The 16086-nt window shown below is 26.8% G+C and overlaps 11 protein-coding genes and 1 pseudogene across 11 annotated transcripts; 4 read left to right on the plus strand and 8 right to left on the minus strand.

Moving 5' to 3' along the window:
- Positions 1–282: 282 nt before the first annotated feature.
- On the plus strand, positions 283–502 carry EHI_182800 (uncharacterized protein; the record flags this gene model as incomplete). Its single annotated transcript, XM_001913420.1, has 1 exon — positions 283–502. The coding sequence occupies one exon, from the start codon at positions 283–285 to the stop codon at positions 475–477; it is 195 nt and encodes a 64-aa protein (XP_001913455.1). The 3' UTR covers positions 478–502.
- Positions 484–3510, minus strand: EHI_182810 (uncharacterized protein; the record flags this gene model as incomplete). Its single annotated transcript, XM_650390.1, has 1 exon — positions 484–3510. The coding sequence occupies one exon, from the start codon at positions 3508–3510 to the stop codon at positions 484–486; it is 3027 nt and encodes a 1008-aa protein (XP_655482.1).
- Positions 3511–3748: 238 nt separating this feature from the next.
- Positions 3749–4321, plus strand: EHI_182820 (uncharacterized protein; the record flags this gene model as incomplete). Its single annotated transcript, XM_650391.1, has 1 exon — positions 3749–4321. One exon carries the CDS (start codon positions 3749–3751, stop codon positions 4319–4321), a length of 573 nt encoding a protein of 190 aa, XP_655483.1.
- A 766-nt stretch (positions 4322–5087) lies between these two features.
- EHI_182830 (uncharacterized protein) lies at positions 5088–6820 on the minus strand (the record flags this gene model as incomplete). The annotated part of the gene is made up of 2 exons (XM_650392.2): positions 5088–5729; positions 5774–6820. The coding sequence occupies 2 exons, from the start codon at positions 6818–6820 to the stop codon at positions 5088–5090; spliced, it is 1689 nt and encodes a 562-aa protein (XP_655484.2).
- Positions 6821–6956: 136 nt separating this feature from the next.
- On the minus strand, positions 6957–7295 carry EHI_182840 (uncharacterized protein; the record flags this gene model as incomplete). The annotated part of the gene is made up of 2 exons (XM_001913421.1): positions 6957–7078; positions 7136–7295. The coding sequence occupies 2 exons, from the start codon at positions 7293–7295 to the stop codon at positions 6957–6959; spliced, it is 282 nt and encodes a 93-aa protein (XP_001913456.1).
- A 195-nt stretch (positions 7296–7490) lies between these two features.
- Positions 7491–7856, minus strand: EHI_182850 (ribosomal protein L23A, putative; the record flags this gene model as incomplete). Its single annotated transcript, XM_650393.1, has 1 exon — positions 7491–7856. The coding sequence occupies one exon, from the start codon at positions 7854–7856 to the stop codon at positions 7491–7493; it is 366 nt and encodes a 121-aa protein (XP_655485.1).
- Positions 7857–8212: 356 nt separating this feature from the next.
- On the plus strand, positions 8213–9445 carry EHI_182860 (uncharacterized protein; the record flags this gene model as incomplete). Its single annotated transcript, XM_650394.2, has 1 exon — positions 8213–9445. One exon carries the CDS (start codon positions 8213–8215, stop codon positions 9443–9445), a length of 1233 nt encoding a protein of 410 aa, XP_655486.2.
- A 140-nt stretch (positions 9446–9585) lies between these two features.
- EHI_182870 (uncharacterized protein) lies at positions 9586–11125 on the minus strand (the record flags this gene model as incomplete). The annotated part of the gene is made up of 2 exons (XM_650061.2): positions 9586–10852; positions 10905–11125. The coding sequence occupies 2 exons, from the start codon at positions 11123–11125 to the stop codon at positions 9586–9588; spliced, it is 1488 nt and encodes a 495-aa protein (XP_655153.2).
- Positions 11126–11235: 110 nt separating this feature from the next.
- Positions 11236–12393, plus strand: EHI_182880 (TFIIH basal transcription factor complex subunit, putative; the record flags this gene model as incomplete). The annotated part of the gene is made up of 2 exons (XM_650062.1): positions 11236–11431; positions 11498–12393. The coding sequence occupies 2 exons, from the start codon at positions 11236–11238 to the stop codon at positions 12391–12393; spliced, it is 1092 nt and encodes a 363-aa protein (XP_655154.1).
- A 58-nt stretch (positions 12394–12451) lies between these two features.
- On the minus strand, positions 12452–13630 carry EHI_182890 (COP9 signalosome complex subunit 1, putative; the record flags this gene model as incomplete). The annotated part of the gene is made up of 1 exon (XM_650063.2): positions 12452–13630. One exon carries the CDS (start codon positions 13628–13630, stop codon positions 12452–12454), a length of 1179 nt encoding a protein of 392 aa, XP_655155.2.
- A 64-nt stretch (positions 13631–13694) lies between these two features.
- Positions 13695–15221, minus strand: EHI_182900 (actin). The gene has a single exon (XM_001913422.1). The coding sequence runs from the start codon at positions 15002–15004 to the stop codon at positions 13874–13876; it is 1131 nt and encodes a 376-aa protein (XP_001913457.1). The 5' UTR covers positions 15005–15221; the 3' UTR covers positions 13695–13873.
- A 22-nt stretch (positions 15222–15243) lies between these two features.
- The window catches only part of EHI_182910, a 1647-nt pseudogene continuing 804 nt past the window's right edge, over positions 15244–16086 (minus strand).

The raw sequence follows: 16086 nt of genomic DNA on the forward strand, positions 1-16086 counted from the left end.
TTTTGATTCTTCATAATAAGTTATTTTACCATTGTCTATTAATGACTTTTTTTATATTGTTTTGTATTAATTATGGTCCAATAGTCCCTAAAAGAAGCGAGACGCACAAGAAAGAAAGATAAATAATTTCGTTCAATAACAAAAACTAGATTTAACTAATAGTTATACTAATAAAGTATAAGATGATAAAGTCATAGAAGTTGTTTACATTGCTTGGTTAGCGATTAACATAAAAAATTCATGAGGAATATTTAAAGAAAACTAAATATTTATCAATAATAAATGGAAAGAAAAAGAGAATTAGGTAAAGTGAAAGTTGAATATTATGATACAAGAGTTGGAGTTTCATGGAAGAGTATCTTTTCATGGTGTTCTGAACAAGAAAAATTAATTGAATCTACTTCTTCTTGTAATAATAGAGAAAGGAAACATGTTTCTAAGAATAAATTTAAAGATGTAATATTGAAGAATGATTGACTTAAATTATTCATTTGTTTCTCTTAATAATTCCATAGGTTGTTTTTTGAGTACAGGGATTAATGGTAATACTGTAGATATTAAAGCAAATAATATTGCACTAATAACTACAATGATTAATAATAGAGTAGGAAATGTATATTCAACTGGAGTTTGAGTGAATAAAATAATTTGTAATGTCATAGTAAATCCAATAAGAGAACCAATAATCATACCCATGAGTGAAGCAGAGAAAATAACAACAAACGACTCAGCAAGATAAGTTCGTAATAATAAAAATCTTCCAACTCCAATTGCACGTAATACAGCAATTTCATGTTTTTGTTCCTCAATATTACTGTACATTGATGAAAGAATAGAAAAGAAACTTGTAGCAAGAGCAACAACTGTAACAAATACAAAATAAAATACCATAATATTTTGAATTGTTCTAATTCCACTTAATTCAGATGCAACAATAATTGCATCAAATTTAGAAGTAACTAATTTTTGTTTTACTTTATTAGCAGTATCTTCAGTAGAATCAATTAACTTTAAATAAATTCTAGTAATTGGTATTTCATCTATACTTGTAATATATCCATTTGTATATCTAACATATTCAGGAAGAGAAATTAAAAGGTCTTGCCAAGTTAATAATGGGGAATCACTAAGAGTGTATTTAGGAGTGCTTGATGCTTCTACTCCATAAGTAAATAATCCCATAACTCCAAGAACATTTGTTCTTTCTGGGTTTGTACTTGCACAAACTAAGAGACGTTTATCATCTGCATATGAAAGTTCTTTTATATTAGTTCCCATAATAACTTTATAAAGTCCATTTGAGGTGTACATAATTTTACCAATAGAACTATCACTCATATCTCCTACTGATTCAACATTCATTCGATGTTTTACTTTTAAGAACTTTTGGTTCATCACTTCAAATGTAGTGGGTAATATTGCAACATAATTTTCTCTCAAAATAACTCCTTGTCCAAGTGTTGACATACCAAAATATTTTGGATGAACTTGATCAATTCCATCAAAGTCAAGAGTAACTCCAAGAACTTCTTCTAAACCTTCTGCTTTTTCCATAACACTTCTCATTGCTTCATTGAGTTCTTGTGTAGTATTGAATTTAGATTTAAGACCAACAATATACATTTCTGTTCCTTTAGATTTAATAATTGTTTGTGAAAGTGTTCCTATTTCAGATGTAAAGGAAGAATAAAAAAAGAGAATAAACCCAAGAGAAAGAGCAAATAAGAGAGATGTTTTTTTATTTCTTGCTTTATGTGAAAGTAAATTTTTAATTGTTAGTGATAGTCCAGCTGTATCCCAAAAGTAAAATAAGTACAATAAAAGTCTTTCTATTATTGGTATAATATTTATTATCAGTAATATTGAACCAACTAATAAACAGATGATTAGTAGAGAAAATATTGTAAACATAGTTGATAAATTTAAAGCGAGTATTGATCTTGGTAAGAGAATATATGTTGAAAATCCAAAACATGTTGTAAACAATCCTATAAATACAGTTAATGGTGAAAAATAAGAAGTATTACTTCGTTTGATTGTAATTTCTAATACTGTAGATGGTCTTGTTGTGAGTGTACGATGGAGAACAGAGTATAATGGAAATATTATAGAAATAATAGGAACAAGGAATGTTAAGAAGATTGCAACAAATATTCCTTTTGTTGATGGTAAAAATGTGATAGGGATAGAAAAGATTGGTTTTGTAATAAGAGATACAAAAAAGAAGATAATTGTTGATAATATTGATCCAGTAATAAGAGATGGGATTGCATAAAATAATGAATTAACAAATAGTTGGAATGTTAAATTAAGACGTGTTGCTCCTATTGTTCTTTGAATTCTAATTGAGTGTTGTTGAGATTCTATATTAATTGTTAATAATGAATGAACTAAAAGTATAGATAATACTAACAATACTATAATTGCAATTTCAACAATCATCCCTAAAATTACATTAACATATTTATATTGACTTAATTCAGATAATACAGGTGTTGAGGATTGTAAGTCTTGATACCCCAATTTAAGTAATACATTAGAAAGATATGTTGTAACTTCATTTTGTAAGTTATTATAATCATTACTTAAATAATACTTTTCTCGTGGAGTTGGAACATTAACAATAATTTGGTCACAATATTCATTCATATTTAGTTTATCAAGATAATCATTAAGATTAGTAAGATGTCTAGGAATATTACTTTGAATTGTTTTAATAAAGAAATCAAATTCTAATATTCCTTGTTCTTTACCTCCAAATTTACCTTCATCAGAATCATAACTTCCTTTAAGTTTTAATTTAAGTATGAAATGTCTTGGAGGTTCAGAGTTATTAAGGTATTGGTTTGATATAATATCATGATATTCAATCAATAGAGGGTAGACTGTTTCATTACTAATAGAAACATACAATTCATCTCCTTCTTTTAATAGTAATTGGTTGGATATTCTTCTTGGGAGATAAATCTCATTTTCTTTTAATGGTTCAAATCCCCATTTCTCTCCTAAACCAATTTGTTTCTCTTGTTTTGTCTTCAAGGCTATAAGACTACCAGATACGTGTCGAGATGATGAACAATACTTTGTGAAACATTCATCCAATTCACAATTCTCATGAATGTCAGAACTATTACCATAATATATCCAGTCATTATCATTTTCTTCAAAACCAAAAGAGCAATCACCACTAAAGAATTTTGCTGAACCAATCCATCGTGGAGTAGCAGTATGAACAACTTTATTAATCTCAGTAAAATTAAGAACAATACCTCCACTATCTGAAGATGGTGTGATTATCATATCAATTTGACCATTCTTCTGTTCAGAAAGTCTTAAATAAACTAATGGCGTTGTTGATAGTATAGAAAGCAGAGTACAAGTAATGACAAATACAACAGAAACACTACAACAACCAATACAATAATTACAATAACTTGTTCTGACAAGTCGAATTGACCGAATAATATTAGTCTTAAAAAGTGTTAAGAAATGGCAGATTTTATGTATCATAAAATAAAATAAATTGGTCAGATATGGTTTCATCAACAACAAATAAGTTGTATATTTTGTTTGGTAGTTCTGAGCTTTCTCCTGTCTTACTTATATTTCTTTTGTTGTTGATTTATATAATAACATTTTTCAAAATAAAAATAATGTTATCTATTTTTATTTATTCATACCTTCCCACTTTGTTATTTATATACTTAAAAAGCTAAAAAGAAAAATAAATAAAACAAAGTGTTTTGTAATGACTAAAGTACAAGTCAATCTAAAGTTTGCTACACGTCTAATTAATGAACATTGTATTGTCATTCCAACTGTGTATGATAAATACAATCATCGAGTTACGGGAATGTCTGCACAATGGGTAATGCCAACTGACAAACAACACATCGCAGTATTATTTGGTGCATTTTCAAATACTGGAAAATTAATAGAAGAATCCACATATTATTGTATTAATGTACCAAGAACTCGTTCAGAAAAAGATATTGTATATTTTGGAATGAACCATGGAGATGTTATTGATAAATTTGCACATACTTCATTCCATCTAGAAAATTTAGGGAATGAACAGTATCGTAATCTTTCTATTTGTGAGTCTATTGCTGTTCTACATATGAAAGTGTCTAAGGTTGTGATGGTTGCAGATGAGTGTGAGTTGCAATCACGATTGATTTTTGGAGAAATTGTAGATGCATACGTCGACCCATGTGCATTTGATGGTGAGTTTTATCAGTTGAATAAAGTTATTGAAGAAGACAGACCATTACATTGTATTAATGAAACAGGATATTGCACAATAAAACCCATTTACTAACTAAACTTAATACTCATTCGTAAGTTATTAAATAAATCAAAAAGAGATGATAATAAAAGTTTAATTGATTTTAACTGTCTAAAACATATATTCTTTTTTATAGAAAATGGATGATTAGAATTTCACTTCTTTGATATTATTTTTTTATTAATGAAATAGTCATTTTGAACTTATCGTATTTACACAACAAATCTTCATCATTTTTATTTAATTTTAACATTTATTATTGTTGTACGTTTAATGAAACTATTTCAGAGAGTGTTTACATTATTTCATCAAAAAGACATTTTTATATATACTAATTAGACATGAACTAATTTATGAAATATACACAAATACTAAATAATTATTTAATGTAATATAATGAAGTGTATTACAATAATTATTTTACTTATTTCTATTATCATGTCTATTCCTTCATTTTTTGATTCTTCTAGGCTAATAAATTATTAAATATTGATAAATTACTAAGAATATTCAGTCTATACCAACTACACCAATACTTTAACACTTTCTAAAAAAAACATTTCATTTCAATGCAATAATTCATTATCGTTTGTTCATTCTCTATAAAAACAAAAGGTTGACAGAGTATTAAACAATAATGTGATTTCAATAAAATAAATCACAACTTTTATTCTTTAGGATTAATAACAATAGTCGACAATAAAATAACTTTATTAACAATGTATAAATTACTAAAAAGTTAATGAAATACTTATTCAAATGATATTGAAAATAAATATTAAATGAAATACAAAAACAATCATTGAAATAAAGAATCTGCTGCACGCTCACAGTTTTTATGATTTTGTAAATAGGCTGAAATACAAACTTCCCTATTTGGAACTAAAGCAATCAAACGTTGAATATTCTCTTCATCTTGTTGATTCCAAACATCATTATTTTCTTCTAAAACAAAAGAGTCTTGTTGTTGAGTAAGTCTCTCTGCTGCAAGTTCCAGATTTCCATCAGATAAAATTAAAGCACGAATAGCTGTTTCTCTTAAAAATCCCAATTCTACAAGTTTAGAGATATTTTCTTCATTAAGATGTTCAATGTCATTTTCCTCAATTCCTTCGAGATTATTCATTGGATTTAATTGTTTCATTGTAAGAGGTTGAATATGAAGTAAATTACATATCTCTGATTCAGTTTTTTTCATATCCCAATTATTCTTTTCTAAAACTATTAATGCCTGTTTTTCTTTAATTCCAGGAAATGAATGAACTATATGTTTAAGAAATTTTGAAAATGTTTTAATTACAATGAATTTATTAGAATTATTGTATAAATGTAAATGATCATTTACTATTATTAATTGTTGGTTTTCAGTATTAACAATAAATGTTCTACAAAATTGTAAAGTGTTTTGTCTAATTTCACATTGTCCCATAATATTAATTATCTATTAAATGAATATAAATTAATTTCTATATAAAATAAACAAACATAAAATACTCCTTGTTCAACAATATCAAAACACATGTCAGATATTCGATGTTTAGTCTTTCCAAGAGTTTTTAATCCATTAATAATTTGATTTGTTCCACTTTGAATAAACCTTTTTGTATCAATTGCATTCAAATTAATAATATTTCTTGAATTAACTCCAACCAATTGAACTCCTTTTCCAAGAGTAATATCAAAATAAGAATATGTTGAATATAATTGTGACAATGACTCTATATTATTATCTTGAAATTTGAAATAAGTATCAAAGAAATTATAAATACTTTCAAATTTATTGAGATTTAAAGGATGAATAGTATTATATTGAAGAGTATTCACATTACTTTTAATTGTACAATTAAAATTATATCTTTCAAATAATTTATTATTGAATATTTCTAAGAAAGGAAATGTATGAATAAGAAAAAGAGAATCAACTTGTGGTAATGGATTACCTAAAAGACAAAGGTTTCTTAATGGAATATTTTTAAGACAACCCAAACACATATAATTTGTAATTTTATTATTTGATAAATCTAATAAAGTAAGTTCTTTAAATCCATGACACATTTCATCAAAGAATGTTGTCAAATTAATGTTATTATTACTTAAATTTAATGATAAAAGATCAGGAATATCTTGATAATAATAATTTAATGCATCCTTTAAAAGAATGTCAAATGATTGAGTTGATCTATATTCAAATTCTTTTAATTTGTTAATAAAAAATGAAAGGTCTAAAGAACGTGTTTTAATATTACAATATTTATATTTTATTTGTTCTAATACAAATTTATATTGTTGTTCTCTTGGTGGTTCTCGTTCAAATGTAACAACCATTTTACTTCCATTCCATAAAAAATCATTAAAATTCATTAACATTCTTCCTTGTTCTGTATTTTGAACTGTTACTTTAAATTTATAATTTCTTATTTGTTCAATATGAATAATACCAATATCTGGATTAAATTGATTAATAACTTGTTTTAATTCATCTGAAGTCCCATTAAATACTTGTACAAACAACGAAAATCCAATTTTATTCATTTGATATTATTTATCCATTTTTAGTTCTTAACCAAAAAACTCAAAAATTTAATTAATTGAGTTTTATAATAAAAAAAAAATGAGAAGTTAAATGATTTTAGTTTTTGAATAGTAAAACTATAGTATTTTGACTTGTTTAAAAAGTAAATGCAGCATCATCAGGAGATATAGAAACGGGTGGAATAATTTGTGCTGGATATTGTTCAATACCATTTTTACATAATAAAGATGATAATAAGTTATTATTTAATTGAATAACTAGAAAATTGAATTATTTAATTATCATAAACCAATTAATTGAAATTAAAAACAAACTAGTAGGAAATGTTTGTGAAATTCCATAAAGTTGTTCAGTATATTCAGATTTACTAATTTGACATAATAAATAACTACGTAATAATTGAAAATACTCTTGACTTCTTTCTCCCATTGTTCCTTGAATTTCTTGAATAGCAATTTCCCAACTTGCCATCATAGAAAAATAGAAATTAAAATAATCAATTCAAGTTTATGTCTTTATACAAAAACTTTTAACAAAATTATCACTTTTATTATCTCAATCTTTTTTCTTTAATTTATATTTCAACTTTTATTACTTTTGAAATAAAAAGATAAGAATGAAAAGTTTATCAAAGAAAAAACGAGTAAAAACCACAATAGAACCATTTTCTTAGAAGAGTCCAATCTTGGTAGCAACTTCCATAGCTTCTACATCTGGTGCAAGTCTAACGAAAGCTTTCTTAAGACCATCAAGTCTAACAAGGGTATTTACTTTAATAACTTTAACTCCATATCTCTTTTCAACAGCTTTCTTAATCATAGTCTTATTAGCTTTTTGTTCACAAAGGAAAACAAGAGTGTTGTGGTCTTCGATTTTCTTAAGAGCAGTTTCTGTAGCGAGTGGGAATTTAATAATGGAAAATTCGTCCATTTTATTTCTATTAGCTTTAAGTGATCTTGGATATTTTGGTGCTTTTGCAGCATTCTTTGTAGCTGGTCTATGGAAAGCAGTTGTATATCTCTTGGTTCCGGCCATTGATTCACCACTTAACCTATACAGTTCTAGTTCTATTATTTCTCAGGGTTTGATTTTATTTCTTATTATTTTTTCTTATATCAAATAGTTTTTTTTTTCGTCTCTTTTTAAATAAACAAAATTCTGTTATTCTTTTCCAATTCTAAGTATTTACTTCTGTTCTTCTTCATTTTTTAATTGTACTCATAATAATACAACTTATTGTCACTATCCCTTATTCCTCTTATTTTCTACTTCTTTTCTCAACTTTCTCACTTTTCCTTTAAACTCAAAAATTATTTAGGAAAAACACATTTGAAAAACAAGAAGAAGTAAAAGTCAAGAACTTAAAAAGTCATAATATCAAAAAAATAAAAATGCAAATGTTATTTGTTGTTTTATTATTGGCTATTGTTCGATCTCAACCAGTCAATGGACAACCAGAACAACCAGTCCCTCATCCACCTGTTATTCCATTAACTCCAGAACTTCAATTGAACGCACCAATTTCAAATGGACCAAATCCAAATCCTATTCAAAAAACTAACGTTAACACTCATATAGAACTCCTTCCAACAGCTGGACAATTACTTATTAGTACTGCTACATTGGCTTGTAGACAACTTGATTCTCAATACAAAAGCACTCTTGATGGAGAAAAACAACTTTATGCACGGATATTAGACTATGCCAAGAAGGAGAAACAAGCTGCTCCTAATGATTTGGTTGATATTAGAAAGAAAGTTGATGACTTAAATTTATCTATGTTAAAATTAAAGAAACAACGAGTAAGATTATCAGAAGAAATGGGAGATATTTTAAGAACACTTCCATTAGTTGATCAACAACATATTATTGATGAGTTAGGATTACAAAAGAAAGTTGATTTATATAAGAATGTAATGGTTATTTTAGATAAAGAAAAGAAACAAAAAGCAAAGGAAGACAAGATTATTTTTGAACTTGATGTTCGTGATGCCATTGAAAAGGCTAATGAAAAAACTCAAGTTGAACGTGAAGTTGCTAATGAACAAAAGAAAACATTTTATGTTAAAATTACTGAAGCACAAACGATTGCTGATAAAATTCGTGAATATATGAAAATATGGAATAATCAATTAAAACAACTTAGTGGTAAGACTTTATGTAAATTCCAAGTTATGGAAAGTCTTAATCAAACTGCTGTTAATGCACATAATGAAATTGTTAATATGAGGGCTGCTTTAAAAGAAGCCAAACAACAAAGAAAACTTGTTTGGAAGACATTAAAGAATGGAATGAAAAAAACTATTACTGAATTAAAAGATTTAAAGAAGTCAACACAAAATATTAAGAAACAAAATATTGTCAAATCAGAAATTAATAAAGTTGAGAAAGAGATTAAACAAATTAAAAAAGTAAGTGAATTAAAACCACTTGAAAAACAAATGGAAAATGTTGAAAGTCAATTATCTAAAGAATTTAATCAACTTACTATTAGTGGTGTGAATTTAATTAAGAATTCTAACTCTAAATGTAAAGATAATCTTATTGGGCATTTAGATAATGAGAAAGCAATGAAATTATTCAAACGATTAGATCATTTAGAAACAAAATTTAAGAGAGTTTAATTCTTATTATTATTTACTTTCTTATGAATTACTATCATTAATGTTATTGTCTTTTCTTTTTATTTTCTTAGGTCTTATTGATTTCCCTTATCTATAATACAAGTATAATTCTTTAATACTCTAAATAAAATCTAAATTATTTAAATGAAAGTATTTGTTGGTTCTTCTTCTTCCTCTACTTCCTCATCATCATCGTCTTCTTCTTTACTTGATTCATTATCTGTTGCTGGTACAACAACAAGTTCACTATCCTCACTCTCTTCTTTTGTTAGTATATCTTCCATAATACTTGTACTTCCTAAAACAACCTCATCTTTCTTTTCTTCTTTAACAGGAATTATTGTTTCATTTTTTATTTCTTTCACTTCAACTATTTGAGGTACTTCATTTGAAACCATTTCAGCTACAACTTCACCCTCAACTTTAATTTCTTTTTCAACAACAACTATATTTCCTTCTTCTTGATTGTCTTGTTTTTGTTTTTCTTCTTGAGTCACTTCATTTTGTTTTTTTATGTCAGTAACTTCTTCCTTAATTTCTTCTTTTGAGTCATGAGTTTCCTTCTTTGACTCTTTCTTTTTGCCAAATGAATATATTGGAGTTGTTAATACAGGATTAGTCCAGCTTGCACTTGGTCCAGTGGATGGGTTTTGTATTGACTCGTTTACCATTGTAGTTAGTGATGACACTCCACTAACAATGGACGATTTAATCGACCCAAACCCCCACTTCTTTTGTGGTTCTTTCGGTGCTTCAACTTGTAAAGGAGCTAACTCTTCTGTTTTTAATATGACTTTTGATTTCTCATTATGACCAATAATGCTTTCAAAGAATTCTTTTACATCTGTCTTATTGTCTAATGTCTTTATTCCATCTGACATCACTGAATTAAATTCTGTTTCATTAATTCCAATACTTAAATATATTTGATGAGCATGTTTAAAGATATTTATGATTTCATCATTATGATATGTCATTAATTCATAACATTGTCTCACTGTTTCAACCATTTCTTGACCATATAATAAATCATAACATTCAGATGCTTTATTAACTGAATTTTCATAATCTTTTTTAACAATAGAATATTGTTGATTCATTTTATTGTATTTAGGAATTGATTTTGAGTCATTTGTTTCATTAATTTTCTTAGTAAGGTCTTTCATGTCTTTGAGCACATTTAGATAATGACCTTCACACCTTAAAGCAAAGGAAGCAACATCTTCATATATTTTGACTTTTCTAACTGCTTCATTGACAATTTTCTTTTTTTGAGTATCAATTTCTTTAGCAAGAGAAAACAATGGAGTAGCAACTTCTTCAAGGAGTTTTTTTCCTACACTATATTTTTCTTCAACTCTTTTAGTGTTAGAGGTGTCTAAAAGTTCAAAATAACTTTTCATTCCACTACAAAGAAATAAGTGAATTTTCTTTATGAACTTTCTATGAAATAACAAACGTTTGAAGAAATTTTTTTGAATCTTCTTTACCAAATGATGGAGTGTTAACATATGTAATTAATCCTAATAATTTCTTTCCATACTCTATTTCTAAAGTACCTCTTCCTTGATAATATTCACCATATTCTTTTGTTACATCAATTAAAGCATCTAATTGATGAACAATAGAGTTTATTTCAAAAACACAACTTTTATATAATTCTGAGTTTGTGGTAGTCATAGATTAAATAAAACAATAATTTTTGAAGTTCTTTTTTGAATGAATAATTGAATTAATCTTCTTCAGTAAATGCTTTTAAAATAAAAACTAAAAATTACAATTTTGATATAATGGAAAAGAAACAACAAGAAAAAGAAATTAATTATTCTTTTCATCAATGGCTTAATTGGGATAGAATGAATGAATTTAAACAACAAAACAGATCACGTAGAGGATTACAACGAAAAGTAATTTTTATTATTGACATGTCATTAAGTATGAATCAAGAAGATTATCAACCAAATAGAATTACATTCATCCAAACAAGTTTTGTTTCATTTATTTTTTATTTCATAAGAAAGAGAAAGTCAAAAGAAAAATTAATACTTTAAGAACTTAAAGAATTTTTTGAAGAATTTTATATTGATAATCCATTAAGTGAAATTGGATTAATTTGTACAAGAAATAAAACAGCTGAACAACAATTTCCATTGTCTAGAAATTTAATAATTCAAAAAGAAATGAAATGGGGAAATTGTGAAGGACAAATGTCATTACAAATATCACTTGATTTAGCACAACAAATATTATCCACTACTTCTAATTCTTCTTCAAGAGAAATTATTATAGTAACATCTTCTATAACTACATGTGATCCTGGTAATATTTATGATACTATTGAAACTTTAAAAAAAACTACAATTAGATGTTCAGTAATTTCATTTGCACCAGAAATGCATATAACAAGATTATTAACTAAAGTTACAGGTGGAGATTATCATACAATAATGAATGAAAAACATGCTGAAGATGTTTTACATACATTTATTATTCCACCAATATATAAAGAAAATGCATATGAACCTAAAACTATACAATTATATATTGGATTTCCAAAACAATTAAATGTACCAACAATATGTGAGTGTCATTCTAAAATTGATATAAATCATTTTGAATGTCCTATTTGTGGTTTTTGTTATTGTGAATTACCTATTCAATGTAAAATATGTAATGCTATTTTACTTCTTTCACATCATTTTGCACGTTCTTATCATTTTATGTTTCCAATTGAACCATTTAAAGTTATTGCAATGATAAAACCACAAGAAAAATGTTTTGGATGTGGTAAAGAAATTGATGATAGAATAGAAAAAAAAGAAGAAGAAACAGTTAATGTTTATCAATGTAAAAAATGTTTAAAATATTATTGTGATGAATGTGATAGTTTTATACATGATGTGTTATATAATTGTCCTGGCTGTGAAAGTAAAGAACTTCTTAATTAAATTTTCTTTTATTCTAAAAAAAAAACATTCAATTCAAATGCTTTTTCTCTTCTTTTATTTAGAAATCAAACATAGCGTCTGATTTCAAAACAATTTCTTGTGATAAATTAATTGCTTTTGTAACAGCATTTAATGCACTTTCATAAGCATGATATCTTTCATCTCCATCAACGAAATTTAATGTATGAGTAACTGCATCAATCTTAGCTTTAATGACATCAGAATAGATATAATCTTCTAATGCAGATTCAATTGTCATTAAAGAATCTCCAAACATTTTTGCCATAACATTCATATCTACAACAGAATAAGCAAAGATATATTCAATATAACATTTTCTTTTAATACAATTAATTACATTATTTATACTTTGATTAAAATATAAATTGAATTGGAAATATTTTTCAAGTTGTTGAACATCATTACAAATCTTTGAAAATTTATTTTGTTTATAATCATCTAATAATATTACTAATTCTGGAACAGTGTCTGCATGATTTCTGAATTTTGAATTATTAATTAAATGAATAACATTTGTTTGATGTTTTTGTGTTAATAATCCAATTAATGTACCATAAATAGCAATGTCTTGAAAACTTAAAAACTCACCAAATTCCCAATTATCTTTTTCATCAAATGTAGTAACTTTATCTAATAATTCAAATGCAGTTATAAATGTTTCAGTATTTCTAATTGCTAATAAAAATGAAATAATATTAATAAATTTAGTATATAAATTCCCTGTAAATGCATCTAATGATTGTAATTTATTTAAAAAATTAGTTGCTTGATGAAAGTTTTCATTAAATATATTTAATCTAACTAATCGATAATATCCTTCAGCACACATCATTTTATTTTTTAAACTCTCAACTGCTTGAAGAACATTTTTTATTGCTTTACTATATTCTCCATGTTCTTCATGAATGTCTGATAATTTATATAATAATTTAGCTCTCTCTTCATCTCCATATGTACTTTGTATTTCTGTTTCTAATGCTTTAACTTGTTCAAATAATGAATATCCTATCTTTTTTTTCCATTCTGGTTCATCTAATGGAAGTGTTGATGAAACTGCTTCTTTTAATCGTGCAAATCCTCCAATATTCTTAGTTAATTCTGTATAATCAATGGCTTCAAGAAGTTCTTGAGAACCAATAGTTCCATTAGAAAGAAGATTAATATATCTTATAATTCTTCCATATTTGCAATATGATTGTATGTAATTATTCATCATTTCTCTTTTTGACTCTCTTTCTATTTTTTTCTCAGTTCATTGAACTTTTTTATATTTGAGGTTTGTGTTTTTTTTCTTTTTTTGATTCTATTTTATTATTTGTTATTTATAACACTATTTATTTTCTCTTGAATAATTAAAATAATATCTAAAACCAAATTTATCTTATTACCATTTTTTATTTTCTTATTCTTTAAAAACATTAATTTAAAACTTATCAAATGAGAAAGTAAATTAAAACGCTTAGAAGCATTTTCTGTGGACAATAGCTGGTCCAGATTCATCATATTCTTCCTTGGTAATCCACATGTTTTGGAATGTAGAAAGTGAGGCAAGAATTGATCCTCCAATCCAAACTGAGTATTTTCTTTCTGGTGGTGCAATAACCTTAATCTTCATTGTTGGTGGTGCTAATTGAATCATTTCCTTTTCAAGTCTGGTGTTAATACCTGGATACATTGATGTTCCTCCTGAAAGAACAATATTTCCATAAAGATCCTTTCTGATATCGACATCACATTTCATAATTGAATTGTAGGTAGTTTCATGAATACCATTGCATTCCATACCAAGGAATGATGGTTGGAAGAGGGCTTCTGGGCATCTGAATCTTTCGTTTCCAACAGTAATAACTTGTCCATCTGGAAGTTCATAGCTCTTTTCAAGTTCACTGCTTGATGCAGCTTTTTGCATTTCTTCATTGAAATCTTCAGCAACATAGCAAAGTTTTTCTTTAATATCTCTGACAATTTCTCTTTCAGCAGTAGTGGTGAAAGCATATCCTCTTTCAGTTAAGATTTTCATGAGATAATCAGTAAGATCACGTCCTGCAAGATCAAGTCTAAGAATAGCATGTGGAAGTGAGAATCCTTCATAAATTGGGACAGTGTGTGAAACTCCATCACCTGAATCCATAACAATACCAGTAGTTCTACCTGAGGCATATAATGAAAGAACAGCTTGAATTCCAACATACATAGCTGGGGTGTTGAATGTTTCAAACATAATTTGAGTCATCTTTTCTCTGTTAGCTTTTGGATTCATTGGGGCTTCAGTTAAAAGAACTGGATGTTCTTCTGGTGCAACTCTAAGTTCATTATAGAAAGTATGATGCCAGATCTTTTCCATATCATCCCAATTGTTAACAATACCGTGTTCAATTGGATATTTAAGTGTAAGAATACCTCTCTTTGATTGAGCTTCATCTCCAACATAAGCATCTTTTTGACCCATACCAGCCATAACTGAAACGTGTCTTGGTCTACCAACAATGGATGGGAATACAGCTCTTGGTGCATCATCACCAGCAAATCCAGCTTTACACATTCCTGATCCATTATCTACAACAAGTGCTTGAACTTCTTCGTCTCCCATATTTATTGAATGTTCAATTCAGTTTTTGTCAGTCTTTAAATAGTGTCTTTCTTCTTTTTTACTGAAGGTGAACTTCATAGTTCCTTACGTTATTTTATAAGTTCCTTCCTTGTATTTTTGGAATTTTTCCTATTTTCAGTTTTCTTCAGAGGTGACTTTTTATTTTTCTCATTATTAAAACCTTAAAACAATCAAATATAAAATCTCTTTTTAATTATTTGTGATGTATAACCTTAAATTCATCGTGACATTTTAATTTTGTATCTTGTGAAATATTTTGTCCAAAGAATTAATTTTGGTTGTTTGTCTTCAAGTATTAATTCTTCTGTTTCATCTTTATAACTTGGATTAATAAATTTACATTTCTGTCCAACAACATATTCCCAAAATGATGGTGTTTGAAGTTCAACACCACTTTCTTTTCTTGTCTTTTCACAGTCAAACATGAAAGTTCCAAAATCAGAACAAAATATAGCATCATTTAATTCTAAAAGAAATTGTTCGTTAAATTCAAAATCATCTGGAAATTGATGTATTAGAATATTAACACAATCTAAAAATTGGAAGAAAATAGGAGAGTATTGTCCATGAGGACAAACAACTCCTATTCCACTTCTTTTTTCAAATTGATGTCCAAATGATTTCCAATCTTTCTCAATTAAAACAATAAATCCTTCTAATGTTCTATAATATTTGTCAAGTAATAGTTCTACTAATGAACAACATTGACTTGTTCTATCCCATCCATCAGAACAATGAATTAAAAGACTTTCTCCTTTAGTAAGATATCTAATTGCTTTTTTAACACTTACAAAAAATTGTTTCAATAAGATTGAACCATTCTTTTACTTCTGGTAATTTCATAAATTTTTGTTCTTCAAGTTCTCCTTCCCAACTAAATGCAGCTAATGCAACATTTGTCCATACTTCTCTAACAACATGAATATTATCAATATTTTCAAATTCTACTTTAACAAATGGATATGTTGTTTCATCTTCATATCCTCCACCTGCAGCTTTATTTGTATAGGCATTTAGTTTTGGTCTTGAATCTAAAACATGAATACCTCTTTTTCCTGTTG

Source organism: Entamoeba histolytica, genomic scaffold (assembly GCF_000208925.1).
Source record: "Entamoeba histolytica HM-1:IMSS scf_1104750519073 genomic scaffold, whole genome shotgun sequence".
NCBI classification, from domain to species: Eukaryota; Evosea; order Mastigamoebida; family Endamoebidae; genus Entamoeba; species Entamoeba histolytica.